Genomic DNA, 22,479 nt, shown 5'->3' on the forward strand with positions numbered 1-22,479 from the left:
TTGCAATCTCTGTTACCAAAAAGTTTACAATTTCGTTGGAGAGATAAAACAACCACATACTGGAAAATGGTAGTGTACGTTGGCAATTATTTGGAAATCAGCCTCAAGTGCTTTATTCCAGAGCTGGCCATGAGGCTAGTATTCAATTTCTTGATAGAGGGCAAAAGGGAAAAGAGGAGCTAACGTTAATCTGAGCAGGCTTTGCATCTATCAAGTTATACCCTAAGTTGTTAAAGGCTCAGATAGCAACTAATTTTGTGTCACATCAGCATTCCATCATATTTGGATAACAGCTGCCTTTGTCCTACAGTTGTGCAGATTAAAGAAGCCCCTCTAATCAAGAAAGGCTTCCTCCTTCTTGGTGTAAGGTGAGACATCTATGGAGAGAAGAAAAATCGTTTACTCTGGATACTGAGGCCCTGGGGCTAGGGGAGCCACAAGTTATTAAAGAACAACTGTTGATGCATAAAATGGATAACTTCTAACTGAAAACCTCTTTTTTTCTTTATCAATGCTGTCCTTTTAAATAAAGTTAGGTTCGTTTTGAATTGAATCTCTATTTACACCTATACTCTTGTGAAATCCTGAGTCCAGTAAATATGATCAGGCAAAGGAATGACTGGTAAACTGAGATATAGAAATGATGATCTAGACTAAGGGAGAAGCTATGAGAAGATAGAAAAATGTAAAGTGTCAAACATTGTGAAAGAAGAAATAAACAAGACTTAGCCATTGATCACACTTAGGAGATCAAAGACAAGGGAGAATCTAAGATGACTCCAATGTTACCATCCTGTGTGTTAGCCATCTGTTAAAGGCTAAAATTTTAGCTCAACTGTCTAAAATATCTAATGAGTGGTCACCAATAAATTATAAGCTTTAGCAAGAGTTAGGCTTTTAAGCATTTATTAAGGAGAATAAGACTTTGGTAAAGAGAGAGAGAAAGGCCTACATTCATCTATCTATTAAAGGGAGAGCACATTTCTAGCTCCCTTCTCCGCCAGAGTCCCCAGGAAAGAGAGAAAGACAGAGTGCCAGGCTCCCCCTTCCTCCTCCCACCAGCAAACGTCATTTCCTGACGCCAAAGAAAAGACACATGGCCTTGCCCTCAAAGACCTTCCTTTCATGGTGGAGCTTTTCTACAGTAAGTCTCCAGCAGGTGGCATCATTCCAATTGTTACATGTGTGACCATGAAGAAAGGTGGGTGAACCAGAGAAACTGGGACTTGAAGTAGAGGTGTTAGTTAGCATTTAATTGTATTGTCATGATTTGGACTCCCTATGAGGTAGATTTCCTTAACTAGAAAATGAAAGTGAAATAGAAAAAAAATATAATGGAATTTAACAGATGCCAAACAGTACAGAAGACAGTTACCTTAATACCTTAAAATTGCTACATGGCTGTAAATAATTAATGTTCATATTATTCAACACTACCCATTGTTATAGAAAGAGGATTCATTATTAAAACATCTATGCCAGTTGAGAATATGCTAAGTTGAATTCCAGTTCTGCATATTTTAAAGGCCTCTGACATGTTGCTTCTTCCTGTTGTTTTCTTCATTGCTTGCCTACGTTAACATTCCTTTTATTTCCATTCTAAAGGAGGATGCATCATTCACTTTCATACAATAAGTAACTAGCAGGGGCAGCTAGGGGGTGCAGTGGATAAAGCACTGGTGCTGGATTCAGGAGTTCCTGAGTTCAAATCTGGCCTCAGACACTTGACACTTACTAGCTGTGTGACCCTGGGCAAGTCACTTAACCCTCATTGCCCCTCAAAATAACAACAACAGCAACAACAGAAAATAACTACCTACATTATTATAGGACTTTAAGGTTTACAAGGCGTTTTTCTCAGAACAACCCTAGGAAGTAGGCTGCACAAGTACTATCATTTCTATTTTCCAGAAGAAGAAACTGAGGTTCACGGAGGCTAAATGACTTCCCTACTCATATATGAAAGGAATCCCCACCTGAAAAATGGTCAGCCAAGTTTTCCTTGAACACACTATGCCCTGAAGCAGCCCATTCCTTTGTTAGCTCTATTTTTCTTTTTAAGTGAGGCAATGGGGGTTAAGTGACTTGCCCAGGGTCACACAGCTAGTAAGTGTCAAGTGTCTCAGGCCGGATTTGAACTCAGGTCCTCCTGACTCCAGGGCCGGTGCTTTATCCACTGCGCCACCTAGCCACCCCTGTTAGCTCTATTTTTAAGAAGTTTTGCTGACATCAAGCCTAAATATGGCCATTGTTCCTACTTCTGTCTCATGGCCTCAGATAGAATGCCATTCCTCTGCTTCATGACAGCCTAACACACACTTGCACATAGCCATCCTTTCAACAAATCAACAAGCATTTATTAAGCACCTACTGTGTGACAGGAACAGTGCTAGGTTATAGGATACAAAGAAAGGCAAAAAATAAGAATAATTCAAAATCCAAAAATTAGTCCCTGCTGTCAAGGAGCTCACAGTCTAATGGAAGAGACAACATGGAAACAAGTATGTACAAATAAAGGACATACAGGATCAATTATGTTGTCCAGATTTCTGTATATTAAATGATTGATACATGCTGATTGATAGATTGATTAATTAAACATCTCCAGTTCCTTTAGTTGTGGACTAAGGCCCTTTACCACCTGGTTACCTTCCTGTATTCACTCTGTAAACTACTGATGTCCTTGGACCTTGGTATGGAAGACAAGTGGCAGCTTGACCGAGACTGAGTACAGCAGGGTTAACACATTCTTGTTCCTTTAAACAAGGCTTCTCCTAATACAATTTAAAGTCTAATTAGCCATCTTGATGGCCACTTCCAACTTCTGACCCATGGTGAGCTCAAAGTCCACTAAAACCCTTCCATTTCCATGTCCCTCCCCTTCACACCTGGACAAACCGCTGTAGAAACCCTCCTCTACTTAGGATAAAAAGACAGCTCTCCAAGTTTAAGCCTCAACACTTAGGCCTACTAAATTTTATCTTCTTTCATTTCTTCTAATATTCTAGCCTGTCATAGACTTTGGGGATGAATATTAAGACTAAAGAATCAAACCCAGGTCTCCCCAATTCCAAAGTAGTTTCCTCTGTATCATAACACCTCTCATTAAATTTTATTGTAGCTCATCCATTTTTTAAAGAAAGAATCCAATTTTTAAAGAAAGAGTTAAACAAGTTGAACAAGTAGGGACTGTGAGTGAAATAAGGTGGTTTGGATGTCGCATCAATTAGAGAAATAAGTAACTGGAATGACTTGCAAGCAATCAGTAGAAGAATGCATTTCCACTTATTTTAATGAGTGTAGCTGTGCTAATGCTCAGAAATAGGACAAGAAGGAGCCTGGAATGTAACTAGAAGGCTAATATGCAAGTTAGGTACACAGGAGTTCTCTCTGTCTCATATTGGCCATGTAATCCTGGACAAGTCCTCTAACCTCTTAGTGCCCCAAACAACTTTCCAAGACTATCAATTTCAGAAAAAGATATCAATATTGATTGGTAGAGGGAGTTACCTCTCACTGAGTTCTATACAATAATGAAAACACAGGGGAGGGAAGTAAGGAAGAGAGGGAGAGGGAGGAAGGAAGGAAGGAAGGAAGGAAGGAAGGAAGGAAGGAAGGAAGGAAGGAAGGAAGGAAGGAAGGAAGGAAGGAAGGAAGGAAGGAAGGAAGGGAGGAAGGGAGGGAGGGAGGGAGGGAGGGAGAGTGGAAGGAGAGAGGAAGGGAAGGAATGGAGGGAGGGAGACAATGAAATGGAAGTGAAAAGAGAAGGAAGGAAGGAAGGAGAAAAACAAAGAAAGAAGAAAGGAAGGGAGAGAATGAGAGGAAGAAAAAGTAAAAGAAAAGGGGAGAAAGAAAGAAGGAAGGATGGAAGGAAGGAGGGATGGAAGGAAGGAAAGGAGAGGAAGAAGGGGGAGGGGAGGAGAGGAGATTTATTACAGGAGACAGCATGGCTTCCCTGGCATAGAGAGAGCTCTCCTTGAAGTCAGGAAGAAAGAAGACTTAGCTTTGAATCACAACCTCCTGGGGCCTCAGTTTCCTCCTCTATAAAAATGAGAGAATTGGACTAGGATGCTGGGATCATGGATTTAAATGTGGCAGAGTCTTTAGAGGTTGTCAGTTTGCAGACAAGGGAACTGAGGGCCTGAGAGGTTAAGATACTTGCCACATGCCTGAGGCAGGATTCACTCTCTAGGTGCTGTGTTTCCTTCTATCCCACACCTAGTTTCCTACTAAAAGAGTCTCTGGGACCTACTAATTGTGTAACCCTGGGCAAGAAATTAAACACCTCAATGCCTTCAACAATTCTCTAAAATGCAAAGTTACAAAGGAGTTGCCATCTGAGTCTGTGGAGGGAGCTTCCACAACAGAAAGGATAAAAAAATAGATAACCTGCTGAGCCTGAGAAGCCTGCAGTTGGAGGCCAGTTTGTGCAGTCTAAAAACCAGGTATGGAGTTTGGAATGAAAATGGGATTCGTTTTACAGTTAGAACAATTCTGAGAGACAATGAACATCCCAAAGGCACAGAGGCTAGTTTTCTCCAGAGATAATAAAATATGCACAAGATTACATGTGTTTGTCTTAGGTTTGTCTGGAAAATGTTAGAGAAAGAAAAAGTACAATTCCAAAGTATTCAATGCCAATAATGGAATTCTTCAACCCTTTTCCTTCTTCCTTTCAATTTGGTAGCTTTCTTGCTCCCATGATTCATCATTCTAGCTACTGGCAGCTGCTGGTGTGCAGAATTCCAAAGGAAGGAGCTTTCATTTTCAAATACATCAAAATATACACGGAAGCCTCATGGTGATTATACTTTTCAACTGGGGTTTTAATGGGCCATACATCGCCATCCATTAAATGGCCTCATTTCATGATGCAGCAGTCATTCCTTAGGGGACAAGGAAAAGGATGCTGCATCAGCTCAGCCAGTCACATTGGAATATCTCATTTGCATTCTACCCCAAATGTTCTCCAGGGAAGAACTGTTTTTGATGGAAGAGAAAAGCATCTCCCAAGATATTAGCTGGTGCTCTCCAAGGACAGAGACTTTCCCAAGACCATAAGCCATACATCAGACCAGTGACGTCTAGCACCTCACCATTCAACCTCAGCAGGATTCATTAACTTAGCCACTCATGGTAAAGCAATATTTCTCAGTAGGTTACACAAATTAACTCCGTGCTTTTAACTGGGGATGTCTGGCGCTACAAAAAGAAAGTCTCAGGGATTCAGGGCCAAAAAGGAAAGGAGAGATTTGGAAACAAGTAGAACCCTGACATCTAGAATATTCTAGAATGATATGATTAGAGAATTTTAAAATGAGACATCTCAGATATCAACTAGTCCACTTGCCTTCGGGAGAGGCTGCCTGCTTTAGAAGGAAGAGGATTGGCCTTCAGGTGCGGAGAAATGGGTTCAAATCTGGGTTCTAATACTTAATACCTGTATTACCAAGTGCAATCTCTCTGGTCTTCCATTTCCTTTTCTGGAAAATGGTTATAATAATAGAAACAAATGTGGTATAATGGAAAGAACATTAGGTTTGTGACAGGAGAACCCGAGTGAAAAGTTTGGCTCTTCCAGGTCACCTTCTATGTAAGGAACTCCTGATGTGAGAACTTCCTCTATGATACAGACTGACAGCTCCTCTGTAACTTGGCATCTTAGAAGGATGCCTGAGTTTGGCTTCTAGGACTCAGGTTCTCCACTGTATACCTTAGGTAATCTCTAAGACCTCTTCTAACTCTAAATCCTACTTGCATTACCTATCTCACAGTGTTGTTGTGAGGAAAGTCTAAGTCCTATATCCAGAAGCCAAAAAGTCCCATCTAGAAGGAAAAATATAGAGGCAAAGTTGGCCATTTGCCAATTGATAGGCATCTCCTCATTTTCCAATTCTTTACCACTACAAAAAAGAGCTGCTATAAAATATTGTTGTACAAATAGGTCCTTTTCCTTTTTCTTTTATCTCTTTGGGGTACAGACCTAGTAGTGATGTTGCTGGTCAATGCGTAGGCTCAATTTTATAGCCCTTTGGGCATAGTTTCAAGTTGTTCTCCAGAATGGTTGGACCAGTTCACAACTTTACCAACAGTTTATGACTGTACTTATTTTCTCTCATCCCCTCCAATATTTATCATTTCTGATAAATGTGAGGTGGTAGCTAGAATTTTTTAAATTTATATTACTCTTTTTTTTCAAATGACTATAAACAGTTTTCATTTCTTCTTCTGAAAACTGCCAGTTCATATCCTTTGACCATTTATCAATTGGAGAATAGCTCTTTTCTTTTCACATTTGACTCAGTTCCTTATGTTTGAGAAATCAGAAATTTGCCCTTAAATTTTTTTATATTACTACATTGTCTGATGCCTTTTAGTAAAATTTTGTTTCCCTGACTATCTCTTTTAATTAGTTCTATTTCTGCATTTGCTTTTGCTTTGTCTGAGATCATGATTGTTAAACTCCTGATATTTTTACTTCAACTGAAGTATGATTGATTGTGCTCCAGTCCTTTATTTTAACACTAAATATATGTTTCAAGTGTTTCTCTTGTAAACAATATATTGGTGAATTCTAGTTTCTAGCTAATTCTGCTATCTACTTCCATTTTATAGGTGAGTTATTCCCATACACATTCACAGTTATGATTACTAACTCTGTGTTTCCCTCCATCCTATTTTCTCCTATTTATCCTTCTCTCTTTTTACCCTTTCCTTCCTCAAGAGTTTATTTGGCTTCTGACCACTGCTTCCCTTAATCCACCCTTCCTTTTATCATCCCCATCTCCTTCATATATCTTATCCCATCACCTTCTATTTCTCTATTAGGCAAAATAGATTTCTATACCCAGCTGAGTGAGTGAGTGTGTGTGTGTGTGTATGTGTGTGTGTATGTGTGTGTGTGTATTCTTCCCTATTTGAACAAATTCCACTGAGAATGAGGTTCAAGCACTGCCCACCAATTCTTCCATTTTTCACCTCCACTATAAAAGCTCTTTTGTGAAGGGCTTTTTTTATATGAGAATGTTTCCCCACTCTACCTCCCCCTTCCCCCTTCTCACAGTGCATCACTTTCATACCTCTTCATTTTTTAAAAATAATCCCAAAAAAATCAATTCACAAACCCATGTCCTCTGTCTATGTAGATTCCTTCTAACTGACCTAATAAAGATAAAATTCTTAAGAGTTACAAGTAACATCTTTAGACATAGGAACATAAACAGTTTAACTTTAATGAATCCTTTATGTTGTTGTCTCTTTCCCATTTGCCATTTTATGCTTCTTCTGAGTCTTATGTTTGAATGTCAAATTTCCTATTCAGCTTGTTTTTCATCAAAGACCTTACAAGTCCTCCATTTCATTAAATATCCATTTTCCCCCTAAAAAATTATGTTCAGTTTTTCTGGGTAGGTTATTTTTGGTTGTAATCTTAGTTCCTGTGCCCTCCAGAATGTCATATTCCAAGCTCTTTACTTCTTTAATGTGGAAACTGCTAAATCTTCTGTGATCCTGACTTGTAGTTCCACAATATTTGAATGGTTTCTTTCTGGTTGCTTGAAGTATTTTCTCTTTGACCTGGGAGCTCTGGAATTTGGCTACAATATTCCTGGGAGCCTTCTTTTGTGGATCTCTTTTAGGAGGTGAACACTGGATTCTTTCCATTTCCATTTTATCCTCTGGATCTAAGATATCAGGAAAGTTTTATATGATTTCTTGAAATATGAAATCTAGGCTCTTTTTGATCATGACTTTCAGGTTGTCCAATAATTCTAAAATTATATTCCTTGACCTGTTTTCCAGATCAGTTGTTTTCTGATGAAATATTTCAATTCTATCTTTTCACTATTTTGTTATTGTTTCTTAATGTCTTGTGGAGTCATTAGCTTCCACTTGCCCAATTCTAATTTTTAAGTAATTATTTTCTTCAGTAAGCTTCTGTAAATCTTTTCCATTTGGCTAATTCTGCTTTTTAAGGTGTCTTCAGTATTTTTGTGCCTCTTTTACAAAGCTGGTAGTTGTCATTTCATAATTTGTTCCTTTGCTTTCATTTCTTTACCTAAGTTTTCCCCTACCACTCTTATTTGATTTTGAAAATCATTTTAGCTCTTCCAAGAATTCTTACTGGGCTTGTGTCCAGTTCATATTTTTTCTTTGAGGCTTTGCTTGTCACTGTTTTGTTTCTAAGTTTGTCTTAATCTTCCCTCCCACCCCAGTAGTTTCTATGGGAAGGTTATTTTTTATTATCATTTGCCCATTTCCCACCTATTTTCTTGACTTTGACTTTATGACTTAGTCTTAGACTTGGTCTGTTCTGAGGGTTTTGGGGAGCACTATCCCAAGCTTTATTCTTTTTCTCACTGCTATTTTCAGAGCTAGTTCTGAGGGTTTGGAAGGTTTTTGGTGCTTCCAAGGTAGTGTGATATGGATGAAGATATTGCTTTCCTGGTCTATGCTCTGCTCCTTACCAAGGAAGGACTCCTGATCTTTTGGGATTGAAATCAATACTGATACTTAGGGTCCCTGTTCTCTTGGTACCAGAACCAGAAGAAGTGATACTGTTTGAGGGCCCCTGCTCACTTGGCACCAAAAACAAAACTGCTCCTGATAGCCCCTGCTCCCTCTTGACCATAAATGATCTTCTCCATCCTTGAACTGTGACCCAATTTGGCAATGGAGTTGCCAAACGGTGTCTGGTAACACATCTAGTCCTAGCACAGATATCCGATATAATCTCTTTCTGTCTAGTTGCCATATCTCTTTACCATATGACTTGAGTACTATTAAATTTGCTGCTGCTTCTGTTGCCATCACTTAGTTACACAACTGGTGTATCTACATGGACTCTGGGCCAGTCTCTGTCTCATATGATAGATCTCTCCCTCCAACCTGCCAAGTTGTCTTGGGCTAGACTAATGTCTCACCCTGAACTTCTGTTCACTCTGCCACTCCAATATTAAATTTGAGCCATTATTTTAAAGTTGTTTGGAGGGTAATGTCAGGAGAGCTAGGCTGAGTACTTGCTCTACTCCACTAACTTTGCTCTGCCTCCAGAATTCCTAAAATCTTTCCTAACCTCAGTTTTTTCATCTATAAAATGGGCCTAATGATAGCATTTATTTCATAGGGTTATTGTGAAGATAAAATAAAATAAAACTGCATCTTAAAGTGAAACATAAATTCTAGATATGAATAATCAAGGGTTATTGGCTTTAGACACTTGACACTGGCCTCAGACGCTTGATACTGGCTTCGGACACTTGACACTTACTAGCTGCATGACCCCTGGGCAAGTCACTTAAACCTCATTGTCCTGCAAAAAAAAAAAAGAGTTATTACTATTTATGACATAGTGTGGCACAATGATTAGACATTTGACCTTGTAGCTCTGATTGACTGACAAATCATAACTACGCACAAGTCACTTAACCTCTCAGTGAGCTATAGTCTATAATACTCTGAGACAGGCTGATGATCTTCACTGGTGGGTAGAATTTCCATATTAGAAGTTTCCTATACTGATGGAATTGTGCACATGATTACTTATAAAGTAAGAACCTGGAGCCCAGAAAGTTTAAATGATGTGTCCAAGCATACATTGTAAGTTAGTGGAGGAGCCTTAGCAGAAGGAAAAATTTATTATGTGGGATTTTCACACCAATAATCTGGACTTCTGTGACTGATCAATAAAAATCAATCAACTGGCCCATTTATCTGGGTTCACTTGGAAAATCCATGGGCTTTAGTTAAAGAAAACTTGAGGAGTTTTTGTTTAATTTACTCATTTATTTGTTTTTATTTTGTATGGATGCAGTGCCTGAGATTTTAAATATGAAATGATTCAATTCCAAAAGCATTTATGTGCTTTCTATATGGATGACATGAGGGATATGAAGAACGAAATAAAAAACAGCATCTGAACTCAACAACACTACATTCTACTGGGGGATTTTGTTTTGGATTCTGACCAGATGTGTGCTTTCATCAGTGAGTGGAATTCCCAGTGTAGAGACTCCCTCCACCAACATAGATTCGTAACTCATGTACAATTTACAATCTTAGCTGCCTGAGTCAACTAATTGAGTAGTTGAGTAGTTTCCAAACTTCATCTCAAACTGCTGTCTCCAAAATGACAAATGTTCTCTAATTGCCAAACCTAATGACCTTTCTTAAATATTTATCTATCTTGACCCTTCTGGGCAGCCTTTGCCACTCTTGATCACCTCCTCCTCCACCTGAATACTCACTCTTCTCTTGTTTTTAATATTATTCTCTCCTGGTTCTCACCTTGGAAGCAGGCAGATACAGACTTAATCCTTACCTCTGACACACACTGACTGATCTATAGCTGACTGCTCATTCCCAGGCTTTGTTGGGAGATCTTAATCTCCATCATACCCATTAACAGTGGGTGACCCCTTTGACTGTCAGGGACTCCATTCCTTTTCCTCTCTATTATATAAAATGGTGATCTTTATTGCCTCTATGCAAATAATTCCTAGGTGCATATATATGTGTGTATACGTGTATGTGTGTATGTATATGTGTATGTATAGGTATATTGTTGTTGTTCAGTTGTTTTTCAGTTGTATCCAACTCTTTTGGACCCCCATTTGGGGTTTTCTTGGAAAAGATACTAGAATGTTTTGTTGTTTCCTTCTCCAGTTCATTTTACAGGTGAGAAAATTGAGGCAAATAGGGTTAAGTGACTTGCTCAGGGTTACATAGCTAGTAAATGTTAGAAATCAGATTTTAATTCAGAAAGATGAGTCTTCCTGACTCCAGGTCTGATACTCTATCCACAATGCCTCCAAGTGCTGTACACACCATGTATGTATGTATGCCTAGGGATTATGTATATAGAGATAATAAGATCACTATGTGAGAATTTTATTTACATATATATATATACATATACAGATATATACATACACAGATATATTTATACCCACAACATACATGTGTATATACATACACACATATATATGCGTATACATACATATACATATACACACACATATAATGTGGGCCCAGGTTGATAGGGAGATTATTTTCATATTTGAATATAATAATTTCCTCCCTATCCCCTAAACCTTTCCTTTCCCAGACTTCCCTGTGACTGTCACCAAAACCCAGACTTACCTTGGTCTACAACCTGGGGCCCCTATAACTCCTCACTCCACATATACAATTCATTGTCAAATCATCTTGTTTCAAACTTCACATCATCTCTTATATATGCCTTGCCCCCACTCACACAGCCATTAGACTAGTACAGACTCTCCTCATCTCTCACCTGGACTATAATTATAACTTCCTATTCATTTTCCTGCTTGACTATTTTCCTCGGTCAAATCAATTCTCCAAACAGATGACAAAGTGATCTTACTAATGTATAGGTCTAACCAGATTACCTTTCTATTCAATGTCTTTCAGTGCTTCTGTATTTCCTTCAGGCTCTAATATAAAATGTTCTATTTGGTATTAAAAGTCCTTCCCAGACTTACCCTAACTATCTACTTACCTTGGTAGCCTCCTTCTACCTTTTTTTATAATCAATTAATTAATTTGTTTGTTCATTTATTTATTTGTTTGTTTGTTTGTTTTTGCAGGGCAATGGGAGTTAAATGACAGGTCCAGGGTCACACTGCTAGTAATTGTCAAGTGTCTGAGTCCGGATTTGAACTCAGGTCCTCCTGAATCCAGGGCCAGTGCTTTATCCACTGCACCACTTAGCTGCCCCTGCCTCCTTCCATCTTACTCCCCTCCACAAACTTTACACACTAGTGAGATTGGCACTTGTATTTCCTCAACCATCATGTCCATCATCAATCTTGCTGACTTGTGCTAGCCCGTTCCATGTCTAGAATGTTCTCCTTCTTCACCCCCGCCTCTTATTTTTCCCTGGCTTCCTTCATGACTTAGCTCAGATCCCATCTTCTACAGGAGGCCTGTCCCAGTCCCTTTCCCCCAACACCAACTGCTAACAAGTCAACAGGCATTTATTTAATGCTTATTATGTGCCAGGTCCCTTCTGAGATCACCTTTACTCTACTCTGGATAAACCTTGTATGTATCTAGTTATTTACATGCTGTCTCCACCATTCAAACAGAAGAGGACAGTTTCTCTTTTATCTTTGTATCCCCAGTGCTTGGCATAATGCCTTGTACACAGAAAGTTCTTAATAAATGCTCGATCACTAACTGAAAGACTATGATCATACAGTGGTTGATTTCTCCAATAAAATCTAAATCAAGAAGTCTTTCTTCAAATCTTCCCTGTTTAACAACCTCAAACAAAATGTAAGATAAAATCTAAATTCCTCAGTTTGACCCTCAATGCCCTCCTCAGTCTGGGTCTGACCTACCTTTCCAGCCTTGTTTCATAATGCTGCCCTTACCTGGTTATGTGTTCCTACCACCTGGGATGCTGGCTGCTCCCTGAACTCAACATGCCCTCCTCTATGAACTCAAACTCTTAGGATCACAGAGTTGGAAAGGATCTTAGAGACAATCTCTTCACATTTACAGATAAGGAAAGTAAAATATGGAGCAGTTAAGTGACTTGTCCAGGGGCACACATCTGAGGCAGCCAACTCCAAGGGCAGGATCCTCCTACCCACCATGGCATGGTGCCTGTCTCACATTCCATTTCCAAGTCATGAAATTCCTTTCTTCCTTCAATACCCAAGTCTGGGGCCACTTTCTATAGGAAGGCTTCCTTTGTCCCCTAAGTTTGAGATTTCCCTCACTTTTTAAACTTTATCTCTGTTTTCATCTCTTATTATCTTAGCTTATCTTCCCTTACATTTATCTATGCAATATTGTATCTCTTCACCTGGTAAAATGGAAGCTCAATGAGTAACGTTTTGTCCCTTTTCCACACAGACATGCACAGAGTAAAAGAGGTGCTTAAGGAAACGTTCCTCACTGAACAAACAAAGCTGATCGATTATTATGAGGCATTTAGATAGTCCTGTGAATGGAAGGCTAGACTTAGAGGAGAGAAGAATTGAGTTCAAATCCAGCCTCAGACACTTACTAGCTTTGTGACTCTGGATAAGTCACTTAACCTGTCTGTCTCAGTTTCTTTAAGTATAAAATGGGGATAAGAATAGCACCAACCTCCTAGGTTTGTTATGAAGATAAAATGAGATATTTGTAAAGCACTTTGCAAACCTACAAGTGCTATAAAATGTTGTTATTGTTACTAGTACTAGGGCTACAACTACTATATATGACTACTGCTACTACTATCCTTATTATCATTATTTCCCAGTATGCTTCTGTTTCCTTTACAAATTTTTTTTATCCTCTTTGAAGAAATGGGGGAAGGGATTGGACCTATGATTTCATTGGTATAGAAAACTCCCATATGAGGAAAGTCCCTCTACCAATGCAAGTTGACATGTTCTCTGTAATTTCTAGTCTTAGAGAATTTCCTAGAGCAATGAGAGGGTGATTTGTCCAGATTCACCCATCTTGTCTGGGGCAAAAGTAGAACTTGAATTCAGGTCTTTCTGGCTCCACTGCTGGATCTCTTGTAATAATATGAATATGAATAGCTTACATTTCCTTTCAGCTTTAGCTTTTTGTTTGTTTGTTTGTTTCTTTGTTTTGCTTTTTGGGGTTTTTTTAGTGAGGCAATTGGGGTTAAGTGACTTGCCCAGGGTCACACAGCCAGTAAGTGTTAAGTGTCTGAGGCCAGATTTGAACTCGGGTACTACTGACTCCAGGGCCGGTGCTCTATCCACTGTGCCACCTAGCTGCCCCTGAGCTTTAGGTTTTACAAAATACTTTAAATCCATTATTTCATTTGACTTTGGTGAGTTAACTGGACTTGGAGATGGAGGAGTTGGGGTTCAATCCCACCTCTGACTCTGTGACCTTGGGAAGGTCACCTGTCCTCTCTAGGCCTTTCCTTTTTCCTCTATTGTATATGATGGCCACTCATCCCTTGTCTGGAGCTCTCACGGCCTTAGGCTCAGGCCAGATCCAGTTAATGTTCCTCAGAGTGTGCCCTCTAAATGCTGTGTTGATCCAAAGAGCAGGGAAGGTGGGGCTGCCTGCCTGCCTCCCCCACCCCCCCACCCTCCTGCAGAATGAGAACTTGGATTTTAAAAGAAAGCAGTCATCCCAACAGACGGAGCTGATTCTTTCTAACACAGCTGCTGTTTTATAAAAAGCCAGCCACAAGGTGAAATGGGCAATCGATACTTTTAAGGGAACTCTAAAATTAGGAAAGCTTTTTTCCCCCTTAACTGAGAGCAGATTATCATCAGAAATAGCAGCCTCATTGCCACGCACCCAACAAGGCGTCCATCTTCTCTGTCTGGTTGGGCCCAGGCTGCTGCAGTCATACTGCTGCCAACTCAGCGCTGTCCTCCCCTATTTCTTTTCTGGTCCCCCACTATTAAACGAAAGAGCTGCCAGGGAAGAAGGGAGGAGTCTCAAGGAGCATTTGCCAGAGCTGTGGTACCACAGAAGTTCTAGAATCATCCAGGGAGTCAGATGCTGAGAAATCATAATGGGTGGAACAACAGTTCAGCAATTTGGAGTTTAGAAAGGGTGGTGGAGTCCCTTCACTAGTCAGAGAAGAAAAATGAGCCCAAGATAAAGATTTAGGACTAGGTGGGAACTTAGAAGTCAGCCAGCCCAATCCTCTCATTTGACAAAGGAAAAAGCTGAGGCTCAGAGTGGTAAAGGCTTAGAATTATAAAGAACCTTGGAAGTTACGCAGTTCAACACCTTCAAATGACAGAGACAGAAATCAACACTTAGATCAGTAAGTGAGATTTGGGGGATCATCCAATCCAGCTCTTTCAATTGAGAGCAGAGGAAAATTAACACCAACGTAGTCATGTAAGTTTCCCAAGATCACACAGACAGGAAGGGGCAGATATACAATTGTCTGATGCCACATTCAACTTTACCCATTGCATTACATTACAGGTGATCATAACATAAATTTAGGAAATAGAAGCTGTGGATTACCATGGACAGAGACCATAGACTAACCCTTCTACCTGCTCAAGTGATCCCATTTCATCTATCTCCTCCTCCCCCCACTTGCCATCCCCACTCTGTCATTATTTTCAATCTGTCCTTGTCGACTGGCTCATTCCCTACTGTGTGAAAGTGCATCCATCTTTCCAGCACAATTTAAGAAACCATTGATCCTTCCATCCCACCTAATTATCACCTTCTATCTCTTCTGCTTTGTGTGGCTAAACCTGAAAAAAAAAGTCTATAATATGTGCCTTCATTTTCTTTCCTCTCATTCTCATTTTAATCTCTTACAATTCAGCTTCCCACCTGATCTTTTCACCAAAACTTCTCTTTTGAAAATTATCATCTTAATGGCTAAATCCAGTAGTTTCTTCCCTTAATCCTAATTAAGCATATTTTAGGTATCTACTGTATTCAAGGCATGGATAAAAAGACAAAAACAAAGCAGCCCTTGCCCTTAAAGTATCTTGAAATCTACTGGGCAAGAACAAGAGCTTTCCAGCTATAAAACAATTTAAAACATACACTACCACGGGACTTGGTTTACACTACCAGTGTGACTTGGTTTATTTTTTATGATGTTTTTTAATTTAGAATTTTATTTTCCCAAATTACATGTAAAACAAATTTTAACATCAATTTTTTAAAACTTTGTGTTCCACATTCTCTTCCCCCTTCCTTCCCCATGCCCCCTTGAGAACTCAAGCAATCCAATATAAGTTATACATGTGTACTCATGAAAAACATTTCCACATTAGTCAGGTTGTAAAAGAAAACAGACAAAAAAAACTTCAGAAAAAGGAACTAACAAAAAATTTATGCTTTAATCTGTATTCAGGTAACATCAGTTCTTTCTCTGAAAATGGATTGCATTTTTCCTAAGTCCTTCAGAGTTGTCTTGGATCATTGTATTGCTGAAAATAACTAAGTCATTTACATCAGATCATTTTACAATATTGCTGTTATTTTGTATACAGTACATTTCACGTTGCATCAGCTCACATAAGTCTTTCCAGGTTTTTCTGATAGCATCCTGCTCATCATTTTTTTATGGTAAACTAAATTTATATAGTACTTTAAAGAGAGATTTTCTTATAATAAATCCATGAGGTTGATTATTGCAGCAGGAGTAATAGATAACATTTATATAGTACCTTATACCTGACAAAGAATTTTCTTCACCATAGCCGAGCAAAGTAGATACCATATGTTTTATCATCATCATCAAGGGATGATATAACTCTTTAGGAAAAGAGTAAATAACACCTCCATTCTTTTAGTAGTAATCCAAACCAGACTGGCTCAGAAAGAGCAGGATTATTTAACTAGCAGTAGCATCTGGGGTTATCTCCTGTTGTCCTGATAATACTTCTTGCCACTGGACCCAGATGGCTCCAGAGGAGAGAGTGAGGTTGGTGACTCTGCCCAGCCCTTCCTCACTTAATTCTAAATCATGATATCAGTCATGGTCCTCTTCCAGAATGAAGGACACAAAAACAACAATTAGATTACATAGTAGAGTGCCAGACGTAGAATCATGAGGACCTGAATTTGAATCCTATCTCATACTTCCTTAACTGAGTGACCCTGAGCAAGTCAATTAACCCTGTTTGGCTCACTTTCCTCATTTTACAAATGAGGATAATAGTACACCTCCTTTACTGAGTTGTCAGGAGGATCAAAAAGGTAACATGTACAGTCGTCTTAAATCCTAGCTAGTATCATTATCGTCATCGTCATTATCATCATCATCCCCATTCATTGACCAAAAGTCAATTTCCTCATCTACAAAATCAAAAGGGTTAGACTACATAAAATCTATGATGGCACAAAATTTGTTATCTTTGCAATATCTCTCAGCTCTCTTTCTTTCTCTCTATGTATCCAGGATCTAACCTAGCTAAGCTCAGACAGAGGTAGAGGTGAAATTTAAGAAAATTAACCCATAAAAAGAGTGGTACAGAAATCAGAGTCAAACTATTCCTTTAAGATGAAGGCTAAAATAGTAAAATTGGAATACTATTGTAATAATATACATAATGGAACCAAACCTCCACATTTTAGCCTCAATTTCTTGGATTTCTCCAAAGGCCTGCCTTGTCCACATTCATTTCCTAGTGTATACTTTGCCATGGTTTTCAATCCAACCTACCTATATGGAACACTTTATTCACATAAAGATATTCCCTTGACATCACTGAGCCAAGAAACCTAACAACATGTATAACATCTCTATCAATATAAAGACAGGTGGAAATATGAAATAACTTTAATATGCTTTGCATTCATACTTTTTAACCCTAAGGTTAAAAAAACAAAGCTATCACAGATGCCTCTAATCTCTTTCTCTCTGTCACTCTCTCCATATATTCGCACATGACATATACATGTATATGATTTTTGTGTGTATAGACATACACACTAAAATGAACATTTCTTCTCAATATAGTTCATGAATGACCTTGACAGACCTTTAGCAAAAAGAAGCATCTATGCTAGAAATGTTTGTGGTTTTAGAATCAGAAAGACAGATGTGACAGCCAGAATATGTCTTCTCTATGAATGAAATATATTTGCACTTTATCTATTAATTGTTATTGGCTGAGACTCCTGATCAAGGACCAAACTAATCATATGTTAAGACCATGGGAATCTGTCACATATCATATATGGTTTCAAAGAACTACCAACTAATATTAGCATATTTCAACCATTCGCACAAGCACATCTGCTGAACTAATCTATAATTTCACACCTGAAAAGTCACATCATTTCTAGCTAATATGTCTCAAACCATACCCTGATAATTACCAAATCATGCAGATGACACATGCCTGGGATAAAACTTTCATTTCACTCAGTCTTTGCCTTCTGTCAAATTTCAAGATCAAATGTCCTCAAACATTTTTCATTCTTATCCCAATATGCCTTCGAGATCTGAGTGAAGATCCGTCATTTCATAAAACTTGATATTAAGAAGCCAACAACTTTGCCCACTGGTCAGCTTGTCCATTCCCAAGCACTACTATCCAGAAAGCTCCATAATATCTCAACTATGCAATGTATCTATGGCACATCATTAAATGGATTAAGAACCATCCATAGCTATCACACAAAGTGGATACTATATAATTCATGAAAGAGAGAAAACCTTCGAGAAAACTTGAAATACCATAATAAAACCAGGCACTTACATTGTCCATATATTCTGAAAGCAAGTCCTGGAGAGCCTGTCGGATAGAGTTACACTCAGTGATGATGCGCTCCCGGTGGAAGTCTCGTGTGCAGGAAGAATCAGCCAACAAGGCCGCCCCACTGATGATGGCCTCTAAACGTTTCTCAAGAGAGGGCCGGATTTTCTCATCATTCACTGTGAGTGGATCCAAGATTACTAAATTCTAAAGAGGGAGAAAAGTTTAGATGGGTTAAAATTCCACAGCCCTTTAAAAATTTCCTTTTGCTAGAAGGTAATATGTCTTGTTAATAGAATTTATGACAAGGAAACAGCATGTCTTAGAACCCCTAGCTCTCTTCAAGGCTAAATTCAAGTGTTATCTCTTAAAAGAGATTTTCCTGATTTGATCACTTGCTAGTACTCTCTGAAATTACTTTGCATCTGTACTCACTCAAATGGGTACAGTCATGATTATGACCTTGGTAGGACATAAGCTCCTCAGAGGTAGGGGACCATGGGTAATGGAACTCTGCATGTAATATAAAATTATTTTCAATATGTTGGTTATTTTTACTTAGCCACTCTTCCCCTATTATTTATTTCTTTATTCAAAGGGATGTTTCTCTGTGAAGGGGAGAAAGCAAGCATATATTAGGAAATGAAGGTGATAGGAAAAAAAATCACTATACAACTAGATCTTTGGTCTCATTGGTCTAGAGAGTTCCTGATTTCAAAAACTTCCTCTACCAGTTCAGGTAGGTATCTTCCCTTTAACTTACTGTCTTCAAGAGCTGGCTAGAGTAATGAGATGTTGTCAGTCAGCCAGTCAATAAACATTTATTGTATCAGGCACCAAGTTAAGTGTTAGGGATACAAAGAAAGGTAAAAAAAACAAAAACAGTCTCTGATCTCAAGAATCTCACAGCCTACTAGGGGAGACAATACACAAATAACTAGGTATGAACACAAGCTATATACAGGCTAGACTGGAAATGACTGACTGGGGTCAAACAGACCATATGAGGCAGAGGCAGGATATGAAATAGAGATGAATAAAAATAGTTTTTTTTAGAATGTAAGCTCCTTGAGGATGGGAACTACTTTTTTAGCCTTTGGATGCCCAGTTCACAGCATAAACTCAGTAAATATTGTACTGAACCTAGCATGTGATCCTCCTATGCATCGCTCCTTAAGGCTTCAGTTTATTCTTACGGGGGTTGGGTGAAATCTCTTTTTCTAATTCTGGAAGCATAGAATCATGAGGAAGAAGCAATGGCAAAGATCATTTAGTACAAACCCTTCATTTTATAGGGTATGACAAGAGAAGAGCTGGAAAGAAGGGCTATTTTATATGGGACTTTATATACAACTACACTAGGACCTTTGATACACTCTCTACCTTATTTCCTCTGAGCTTCATAATGTGATGTTTAAAATCTAAATTGTGGTTGCCTTAAATTAGAAGCTTCAGCACCAGTCTTTGGGCAATAAACATTTATTAAAGCATACAGATATTCCCATGGAGTTCAGAAAGTTAAGAAAAAAGCCTATTTAGCCTAGAGTTCCAGCCTGGTCTGGTCTGGTTCTTCCTCAAGTCCTCTGCCACAAGCCTGCTTCAATCATGAACTCTCTCCAGCAAACTGATTGTGGAAGCATTTTATAGGTCTGGAACAGAGGCAGTCCTTACACACTGCTTCAAGCTGATTGGTTGGCATCATCCAAATCCATTGGTTCAGAAGGTGTTCTCAAGGTGTTATTACAATACAGTTAACTTGAAGTAGGCTAATCAGCAGTTAATCACTCTCACTTGATTCAATCAGTCTAGATTAATCTCCAGGTGGGTCTTTGAGTATCTTTGAAATCCCATTATTTCATCACAATAGCAACCTTGTGAAATAAGTATGTCGGATACTATTATATTCATTCTACAGATGACAGACTTATATTCCTGAGATCTTAAGTGATCTTTCAAAGATCACCAGGTAAGATGCCAAGATGAGATTTGAACCTGTCTTCTAATTACAAATCTGGGCCTTGTTCCCAAGATTCTAAGGATCCTACTTATTCACTGAATTTTTTTTTCATTCATCAGATCATAGACTACAGAGCTAGAAGAGGCCTTAGATGATATTCAATCCATTTTACAGCTGAAGAAATTGAGGCCCCAAGTGGCCCAATGTCATAAAGCGAGGAAATTGCAAAACTGAGATTTGAGCTAGTTTCTCTGATTCTGATTTGAATGTTCTTGCCATTATGTCATGTCATTTTCCTTTCCTGTTTTTCATTCTCTAGCTCTATTTCCCTTCTTCGTTTTTTTTTGGAAGGGCAATGTGGGTTACATGACTTGTCCAGGGTCACACAGCTAGTAAGTGCCAAGTGTCTGAGGACAGATTTGAACTCAGGTCCTCCTGAATCCAGGGAGAGTGCTTTATCCTCTGGGCCACCTAGCTGCCCCCTTCTTTCTTTCTTAATAAGCCTCTCCATTTAGGGCCCTACACTTTAATAGACTGAAGACATATATTAAGAAACTAGTTTATAATATCCCACTGGGGGAGATGGGACTGATTGGAATATCAGGCCTTTTCATATGAGCATTCATCTTTTGTCCATTAAAATAGAATCTTCTTGAAGGTGGAGGGTAGACAGGAAGCCAGATGAAAAATCAGTCAACAATCCAGACTGGCAAAGAGTTTTAAGGTTCTGTGCCTATGGGACAGATGTTATTCATTCATTTGCTTCCAATCTCACCCCTTCATTCCATCTGCCCCTTGCTCCTTGATGGCTTCAGTCAGTACAAACTCTCCACTTCAGTGCTTAACGGCAAAAATTAAGCCAATTAAAATCACTGAAAATGGCCCTCCAATGCAATTTTGCCATTAAGAAGGGGTTCCAAGAGACAATCAAATTGCTCCATTATTGCTCAGCTATAATTAGAAGATGTAATATGGAAATGAAAACTTTTCTGTTTCTGTATTATCAGGAAGATCATGCCAGTTCACCAAGTTCCAAATATATTATCATTGAAGTTAGTGTTTCACCTAGCAGACTTAAGCACCACCACTATAATAGTTCTGGTGCCTTACTTTAGGCATGTTGGGAATAACTCAGGACAGAATATAGAAGCCTTAGGCTCCCGGTCCCAGCACTCACTTTCTTTGGCTAATTCTCTAAGCTGAGCACATGCTTTCATACCAGGTTCCATATCTGTGAAATGGGAATAATAATATTTGTACTACCTAGAAGTGAAGAACTTATTTAAGCACTGTAGATAAGTCAAATCAATAAGCATTTATTAAGTACCTACTTTGTGTCGGGCATTGTGCTGAATACTGATGGGTGATTTAGTTTTATCATTACTGTTCTTAAGTTGGTCATTCTTACATAATTTTTCAATCAGCCTGCAGCACACTCCTGCCTCTGAACAGTATCATCTTGGAGAAAAGATGATTTCCTAAATTTTAGTTCTTAGTTCAAAGATGAATCTTAAACACAAATGCCAGGGCCAGGCTAGTGATCAGGGCTCAAGCATAGGACACAACCAGTGTTCATTTCCAATGGCTTCTTGCCCCTTCATCTCTGGGCCTTATGAGTTCCAGCTTATTCCATCTTCAGCCAAACTGGCCATCTACACTGGTTTGCTTCCTGGATTATGGAAATCTGGACTCCCCTGTTTCCCCCAGGGCCCCCCCCCAAATGATTTAACTTCCCTAGCTCTTAATAAAAAAAGCTCATACTTGCAAGGGAACCCTAGTCCAGCCCATATCCCAACAAGAATGCCCTCCATGACATGCCAGATAAGTGGTCATCTTTCCTTTTCATAGAGACCTCCAGTGGAGAGTAACCCTCTACCTCCTAGGGCAGACAATTTCTCTTGGTTCTAGTCTTCATTGTTAGAGTCCTTTTGGAATTAAAGTCTAAATGTGCTGCTTTGGAAATCATATCCATTATTTCTGGTTCTGTCTACTTCTGCCAAACCCTAGTTCTATTTCCTCTCCCATATCACAACTCTTCAAATGTTTCAAGGCAACTCTCATGTCCTCATTTGGCCCTCATTGCTCCAACCTAAAACTCCCCCACTTGTTGCTGAGCTGTTAATGTTGGTTACTGCATGATCTCTGTTCCCTACTAGCATCTAGTAATCATCCTGTCCATGCCTGGCCAAGTGATAACCAGGTGAAATGTTTTGCCCTGTTCAGTGAACCCTCTGCTTATCTCTTTCTTTTACCCTTGAAGGGCTTCTGCTGCAAGATTGTCCTAACATGGTATATTCTGAGGCTCCAGTAATCTTCCCACAATCC

The 22,479-nt window shown here is 39.0% G+C and overlaps 1 protein-coding gene across 2 annotated transcripts in view; it reads right to left on the bottom strand.

Annotated features, from left to right (window-relative positions):
• The window catches only part of CTNNA3 (catenin alpha 3), a 2,043,451-nt gene that overhangs the window by 1,559,223 nt on the left and 461,749 nt on the right, over positions 1-22,479 (bottom strand). For both annotated transcript variants that reach the window (XM_043982624.1, XM_043982622.1), the window contains exon 7: positions 18,201-18,404. In XM_043982624.1, the coding sequence (XP_043838559.1) occupies positions 18,201-18,404 (204 nt within the window). The remainder of the gene's footprint in view (positions 1-18,200; positions 18,405-22,479) is intronic.

The sequence above is a fragment of the Dromiciops gliroides genome, chromosome 2 (assembly GCF_019393635.1).
Source record: "Dromiciops gliroides isolate mDroGli1 chromosome 2, mDroGli1.pri, whole genome shotgun sequence".
NCBI lineage: Eukaryota > Metazoa > Chordata > Mammalia > Microbiotheria > Microbiotheriidae > Dromiciops > Dromiciops gliroides.